Raw genomic sequence first — 8,571 nt, forward strand, 5'->3', positions numbered from 1 at the left:
TGGACCTGGATTCCATAACCTTACCTATGCATTGAGTGACATAAAATTATTTTCTTATCATAGCTACATGTTGGTCAGAGGCTAGATTGCTGTCTACATATGTTCCCAGATACCTTACTACTGGGTTGACTCTTTGGGACTTTTATTGATGGTGTAATTTACTTCGGTTGACAATTTCCCAAAGGACATTATAGTGTATGTTTATTTGTTTATGTAGATTTAGGTCTGTTGGTATTCCTGAAGAAATAGGAGGTCAAATATGATTGGCCCTTTCAAAAAGGAAGGCATGTGCCACCTTGAAGAAAACCAGTTGACTGAGTATAGGGAGAGTTATGCTAATCTGTCAGGATAGTTGAAGGACTGCTGCCTTAAGTTGCCTTGTTTAGAAATCTTTGGGGCCTTTCCAATTTAGCAATATGCATGGATTTTCTTTTCTTCTGTAGGCTTCTCTTCCTTTGTTTCAGAGTGAATATACACGACTGTCTTCCTCTGCAAAGAATATCTAAGAACAAAATTTACGTTCAGTTTTACTTTTTTCCTGACTTACATAAACCTGTTGCCTAGAGTCTACCCTTAGTTAAGTTTATTGTCTTGCATGGACAAAACGGGTTTAGAACTCTAACAAAACACTGTTTCTTCCTTTTTACTACAGCAGTGAAATATTTTTTTTAAACAAGAAACGTCTTTATTGAATTACTATTTATGACATAGGCAATTATACATTAATATACATGAAAAAACCCTATTGATATATTTACAATTGCAAACATTATACCTCTCATATAATCTTCTATACACTCATTATCAATCAAACATTACATAGTTCATTCAATTATTGCCTTTCCTTAAACCTCATTCCTCCTCCAAAACAGCATTGTTCCCACAATTCCCATTTCTTCTATGTAGTTTGCTTCTACCCTTTTCTAAAGATCCCACTTCCAGTTTGTTTATCTCTGTTACTATATTCACTACTTTTATTTCAGTTTGTTTAGACTTTGATTTCCATTTTCTAGTAATTGCTTTTTTGGTAGCCACCAGAATTAAACTCAGCAAGACCATACTATGGCTAGGCAATTCTAATTCTATATCACAGCTCAATCAATCAATCAAGCAATCAATCAATCAATAAATAATTTCCTTAGTTAGACCAATTTGCTCACCCAATATTTCTGACAGGGTAGTCTTCGGGAATTTTTAAAGTTTGCCAACACACTAGACTCCCTAAAATGTGTTCCCAGTTACCTCTTTCTTGCCCATCATATCTCCAACATTTGCAATTTACTGGAGGAAAACTTTTTTGCAGCCTGCTTGGGGTTCAAAAATATCTATAGAAACATTTCCAAACAAAAATCCTAAAACTTCTAACATATATCTTCCCAGTGTTTCTTTCTGAATTGCTTATTCAATCTGTCTTCACAATCCTTTCTAACCTCCTCTGATTAATTCATATAGTTTTGGGCAATATTTATTATGCTCTAGATTCTACTAAAAACTCTTCCAGTACTGTTTTTTTTCACTAAGAATCCTGTTTTTCCTTACTCTTTGCCTATACTCTGATATTAATCCATGATAGGGAAGGAAATGTCTAGCTTAAAGTTCAAATGTATTCTTGACCTCTTCCCATTCTATTATTGTCTCCTCCACAAAACTCATCTACTGTTAAGAAGTCTTAATTTCTGGGGCTTGCTGTTTTAACTTGACAGAAACTTTGGGACTGTGCTCAGGTTGTGCATTTGCCATACTTCCTAGCTTCATCCCCTTGGAAAATGCCCTATGAGTGAATGATTCCCTCTCTTCAGTTCTTCTGCCCTATGCTTTGTAAAACTTTAGGCTGCAATATTTTACTAATAAACTACAATTCTTCTACTGGTTCTGTCATAGATGTGTGTTGACACATCTCTTTATATAGTTTTTTGAAATGTGCCAATTCTTATTTTATATGTTAACCTTTGGGGCTTTTTTTTTATTATGCGCTTGATCCTTATTAGACTTGAATACTCATGTGAGTGTGTCTCGTGGGCAAATGTGCCAGTTCTTATTCTCTGTGTTACCTTAGCAAATTTGCAACATATCTTTGGCTTTATAAGACTATTCCTAGATCTTTATTTGGTTTGTATACTCTTGTGAGTGTGTCTGGTGGGTTTTCTCCTTTTTCTCTGTTTGTTAGAGATATATATGTAGGCTTATACACTTGGTTGTTTCTCTCCTCATACTAATAACGTGGTCTACTAAAGGGAATACCTTTCCCCAATGACACCACCAATCTTTAAAGTGGAGGAGGTATTTCTCTATTATCATATCATGGATTAAATTGGGACCTGCAGCTGCAGGTTAAAATACTTTCCCAAAAGCAGTTTGTATTTTAGTTGAGTAATGTGACTGGTTTTCTGTCTCTGAGAATACAGACTCCTACTATTCTTTAGTAAGGATCTTCCTTTTTCATACACACTGAAACTATAGAAGTGTGACCACACTGCTTGAATGTAGCTTCCTGAAGATCTCTGCTATCACACGAAATGTATGAGGTCTATCAGGAAATTATTCTTTTTGTGGGACTACAAAAACGATTTTGAATTGTCTTTAGGTGATATGAGATAGATGGCCAAAATGTGGGTGGTTATAGGAGAGATATCTCTTTGAGTAACTGAGTCATTTTTTAACATCAAGACCTTGGATCTTGTAATTGTTCTTGATTCTTTCTGTAGTATGTATTTTATTTGGCCTCCTGGATTTAAGTATTTGTTAGTTTTCTGTATATTAGATACTGAGAGTAAAGGTTTGGTGTTTTAGATGATTTTCAAAAGAACCACATTTTTCCTGTAAGCTATATTTTATTTGTACGTTCAGGGGTGAGCTAATGACAACAAATGGGTACTGTAAACTCATTGTTTGCTAATGTGATATAGTGTTTATTGAACTGGTAGGAAAAATGAATAACATAGCTACAATTCTGATGCAGAATTTTTAATGTATGTAAAACTGACAAGTTTATATTTTGAAGGACAACTTTTAGACTTTGATCTTTATTTGATTTGAGTTGTCATTTCTTTATCTGAGTGGAATTATCAGCAGTGGATTGTATGAAGGGTGTCTTAGGCTGTTCAAATCAGCCAACTTTGTATACCTAATGTGATATTTCTTTCTAGAATGCTATTAAATTTATCTGTATATGCTTCAGGGGATATGAAATAAGGTAGCATGCTAGTTACTGATAAGACTGTATATAGATCCTTAAGAAGCTGAGTATCATGCATATTTCAATGTGCAGAATATTTTCAAATTAGCCAATGATGTGTGAGCATTTCCTCTTATTCAATAAATATCTCTGCATATAGCTATATGGAGATCTAACAACATATTCAATTATAACTTGTCTATCTTTTAGAAAGTGTGAATGTCATGTTCACTGTAAACTGTGGGGTAAATGGAAATGTAACCTTTTGGGCAAATGTTTTACAATGAAATTTAAATGTGATCTGTACATTTTTGTTATTATATAATATCATCTGTGCGGTTAAAAAGAAACAACTGCTCAATTTTGCCATTTATTTGGAAAATAAAACTTCAGCAATTAACATTAATAAGCTGTTGTGACTTAAGAATTATTGGGAGATTACAATATTTGATATCTGAAATGCTAGCCCTCAGTGACCAAATTTAGTGAACTGTTCAAAGTGAAAAATATTTCAGATGCTGTCCCGTCATCCCTCTTAGCATGGGCAGCAATACTCCATATGTGGTTTTGAAGTGCTTAATTTGCTCCTAAGTCAGTCATGATCTTATAACCTGAGAAAGGTCCAGGTTTGAGACTACTCAACAATCTGATTAAATTCACATTATATGACAGATAATAAATTAAGGAGTTGCAGATATTGAAGGAATGTGTTATATTAGGACTCATTATTGGTAATCATGAGTATGCTTTGGGTACTTTGTTACTAAATGATTGCTGTAAAGTTTGGTGACAATAAACGGATGAGAATCTACAGTTCACTTTTGGTTCACGAATGTGGTGTCACCACTGTTGACAGTTCAGTTATACACTATCTGTTTTCTTAATATGATTTGATCTACTATTTCTAGAATATTTTCAGTTTTGACATATAGTATAGAAAAGCTAGGGAATCTCAGCTATTTGTTTGCAAGGTGTTTACATGCCATATACTATTAGTGAAGTATATAGTAAACTCCTTTTTAAGCCATCATGACAATTTAACCATTAAAATGTGCTAATATACCTGACCTTGATAATAGCAACAATGACTTAAAATATGTGGATGCACTGTTCTTTTTTAAGTGTTATATTTTTAGTAATTACATTATTTCAGCTTAAAGTTTCACATAAAATAAGGCTGAAACCTATATTAGTTATATACAAGTCAGATAAGTTGTTTGATATAAAGAAATAGATATTGATAGTCATAAATGACCTTGTATGTGGTTAGAATGTCACAAACTACTCTGGAGGAATCATCAGTTATTGGATGCCATTAAAAAATTGCTTTACTATACATACAGGAAGTAACTGACCTAGCAAATGAAGATAGCAAAGGATGGGCTGGCAGGTGGTAACATACGCATTCATTAGCAAATAACATTGAAGAAATTTAACCTTCAGACAATAAAAATCTACTTAATTTACTGCATCAGTCATGGAATCTAATCGCTGCTTGAAGAAGTTTCTGTGAATGCATCCATTAAGAAAGTTATTGTTTTATAAAAACATGTATAGAAATTTAAGGAAATCTCTGTTTTGATCCAATGTTTGCCCACATAAAATTTAACCCAAGCTACTACTACATAGGACAGGATTCACAAAGCCTCCGTGTAAGAGTTATAACTGTTACACGGAGGCTGCAGTTAAACTGAGTGATGTCAGCATGCTCTGCATATTCATGAGAGCATGCTGAATCACACCTAAGTCTAACACGGTCCGTGTAAGACAGTAGGGGGCATGTCCGTAGGCCGAGCCCGGAAAGTGGACACGCCCCTAGAAGAGTAAAAGTGCCCAAAGTAAACACCCACGACAGAGTCCACGGAAATGTGAATAAACACAACACAACACATGTCCCCACAGACTATGAACAGAAAATATATAAATGAACATGTGATATATTTTTTTTAAATTGTAAAGATGTTTAACCGTGAGTGTGCTCGTTTGCACGGGCATGCCCGTAGCGCAGCTACAGTTAGCAGTCAGTGGGAAAGCATATAAGAACTAAATATGCAAAGTAAGCCTAGAAGCAATAGCATAGTGGTAGAGACGTCAGCTGAAGATCAGGCATTCATGGCTTGAGCCCCCACAACACCAACTTTTATTTTTAGAAAAATAAGCACGAAACAAGTCCCTGACAAACATGTACACATATAAAATCACATTTTATGTAAAATGTAATGAACTAGTCCATTTATTTTGAAGAAATGTGATGTAACAAAACAATAAAAAAATGCCAGATGTGCCTATAGCTGAGCTATAGTTTAACAAGGTGAGTGCATCTGCCCGTAGGTGAGCAGTGGTTTAACAGGTGCAAAATGAGTGCCCGTAGGTGAGCAGTGGTTTCACATGCTGAAACTGTGTGCCCCTAGCTGAGCTGAGCATACTATGCGTGCTGACAGCCAAATGAGGCGTAAGCCAGCGCACCCCGTTTGCGCGGAGCTGCGCACCGCGCCAACAAGCTAACCGACGGGCAATGTTGAGCAAGCTGTAACAAAACTGCCTTTACACAGACACACCCCCTAGCCTGTCTAGACAGTCATAAAATATAAAAATCAGTGGCCAGGTTCGAACCCAGGATACCATGCACCATAGTCAAGGTACTGAACCACTAAGCTATGACAGCTGCACTCAGAAATGCAGTAATAGCAAATATATAGGAATGAATAGAAAGTGGAGCATGACAAAGCAAGTTTTGTGAAGTGGATACAATTCCAAAATGGCCAATCACAGATAAGTGCGGGAAAAACAGCATATATAAGCCCCATAGGTGGGAATACACAGCATAAACGATTGTAGAACTGACTTGCAGCCAGAATGTCAGGTGTAGGTGAGGATAGTTGCTTTCGAGCACAGAGGTGGGGTGTTGAGGAGTCCAGATACATGGTCTGGCTCCTAGTTCACAATCATGAGGCCCAACTCATGCAGGGCCAGGTCCTGTGGGGAGCATATAGGGTTGAGGCGTGGGACCGGTTGGCTCATGATCTTACCAGTGCCACAGGGATTCCAAGGACTGGTGAGCAGGTCCGTCACCACCATGTGGACCTGAAGAGATGCAAGCAGGACCAATTGAGCCGTTGTATCCAGGAGGCCCGGCAAATGCCCAACGCCCCACTACTGAGTAAGTTACATTTAATTATGTATGTAAGAAATTAAATTAGCTGATATTATGGAGATGTGTATTCCAATATTACTTCATTTATATTACAGCTGCAGGTGTCCGTTCTGCGAACCGCAGAGCCTATGGCGATAGGCTGGTGCGGTTGCGCCACCAGGCAGGTCAGTAATCCACTCCCAGTAACTGTAAAGAAATATAAAAGTATGACAGTTAGCAAAAGAGTGCAGTGTAGTCACTAAGTAATAAAATGTGCAAGTAACAGTGTAAAAGTGTTTGCAAGTATTGCTTGATTACAAAAGTGTGTTGCAGTCTAAAATCCAAACAGAAAAATGAAAATGTCTGAAATAAAGTCTGAAATAAAGATGCCCCACCTATAATATCATAGTGCACAACCTGCAGCAGGCTGAAAAGTACAGCTGCAGAAGATGAGCAACTCACATGTGTGAAATATATCCCTGTTGAAATACTGAAACATGACAGAAGTGAGACTGCTGGAAAGGATTGTAATAACTACAGGTAAAACATGTCAATAAAGCCTAGAAGTAAGTACCATCCTGAATAGTAAAATGAAAACATGTGAGAGGGTGTGAGAAAAAGTTATGAATCCACCAATAAAGTAGTAATAACCCCTGTATAAAGTATACTGCAGTCAGTACTGAATTAAATGAATGTGACAAGTAGAACCAAACTGCAAAATGTGTCCAAAGTGTTGCTGCAGCTGGAATGTGTATCCCATAATCTGGATATGTTGCTCTCAGTCTGCAATATGCAGATAGTATGATTGTCTGAAATATCAAACATCCACAGTTGTCTATAGCTATATAAAGCAAATGTAGCAAGATGATGTAGCTGAACAAAGCCAGATATGAACGTGTATGAATAACAATAAAATGTATATTGATGTAGCAGTAACAGTCCTATCACCAAATTGAAGTAGTTATCATATAGGAAACTGTAGTTAGAACAGTAGTGTGTATATATCTTTAGCTATCAGAAATGTACAGCATATGTATTGGTATTCGAAGGTGTTAATAATATTTTCTTCACCCCACCCTATAACCACATATAATCCATTCCACGTGAAAATGGTATGTGCAATCACAATTAACACCCCTGGACATTTGTCCTGATGGGTCATGAATATTTGCATGTCCATTGATGCATCTGCCCTGTTCATACATCCAAACCTGATGGCCTGTTGCCATCAATCAACCCTGCATGTTGTTGGACTGTGTATTGCTGTTCAAATTATGCATGTGTTATGATTGCTGTTCAATGGTGTGAATATCTGGGTGTTTGGTTAATGGGAATACTATTGCATGCTGTTACAACTAATTGCGAATGGTATTGTATGTTACTAACCCAAACTGTCATGACATAATGCAAAACATAGAACGACAGGGAAGGCGGGTTCCAGCGGACCCACCTCTCCCACCTCAGCTGGCGAGTGCACCTGGCACTAGTGCCCAGTCTGGACCCTCCTCCGGTGGCCCTGTGCCACCTGCGGGTGGAAGTGCTGCAGGGGATGGGGCTCATCCCCCCTCTGCAAGTGTGGCTGGAGGAGAACCACCACTCACCCTTCATAGTGTCCGGACTGTGGTGCGTAGGGAGATCCTGGACTCTGTTCTTGGGCCCCTACACCAGCTTGAGGCACAGGTGGCACAACTTATGGGCATGCCTGTTGCCCAGCCTACACAGCCCCCAGCACAGCCCCGTCCTGGGCAGTGAAGGAAAAGTGGCAACTGCCCATGGGTGGGGATATCAGTTCCACTGTTGCCATCTGTGGGCTCATGGGCTCTGGATATCCAAACCTCCGTCCCCGTCAATTGTGTAACCCCCCCACACGTGTCATACATCGCCCCTGTATGCATCTTGTTTGTCTTGTCTGTTGACCTACCCAACCTACCTCCCCAGCTATACCGACTTCCTTCACCTGACATACCACTCTCACCAGAAAAAAAAAAAAAGGCACTCTGTACCCACAAAAAAATTACGCCCCATACATAGCTGCCCATTCCGCACATATGTCTACCAGACATGGAAACTATCAATTACAATTGGCTGTACAACAAGTATTATTGTTGTCCTTATACCTCTCTCAGGGGTGGAAGGTATCAAATGTCACACCAAATTACAAACATATGCACAGCTGTTGCTGATGAAGAAATGGGCAGCTATCGGCCTTACCTACATCCCTCCTGCAAAACCCAAGCTTGTTTCCCTACTGTCTTACCCTCTT

At 38.2% G+C, this 8,571-nt stretch overlaps 1 protein-coding gene across 1 annotated transcript in view; it reads right to left on the minus strand.

The window, feature by feature from the left end:
- Window positions 1-5,110, minus strand: part of LOC122805434 (retinol dehydrogenase 7-like) — a gene marked incomplete at its 5' end in the record, with an annotated part of 238,149 nt that extends 233,039 nt beyond the window's left edge. The window contains one exon of the mRNA XM_044075573.1: window positions 5,076-5,110. Within this exon, the coding sequence (XP_043931508.1) occupies window positions 5,076-5,110 (35 nt within the window). The remainder of the gene's footprint in view (window positions 1-5,075) is intronic.
- Between the last annotated feature and the right edge of the window lie 3,461 nt (window positions 5,111-8,571).

The sequence above is a fragment of the Protopterus annectens genome, chromosome 6.part1 (assembly GCF_019279795.1).
Source record: "Protopterus annectens isolate FY-2018-M chromosome 6.part1, PAN1.0, whole genome shotgun sequence".
NCBI classification, from domain to species: domain Eukaryota; kingdom Metazoa; phylum Chordata; order Ceratodontiformes; family Protopteridae; genus Protopterus; species Protopterus annectens.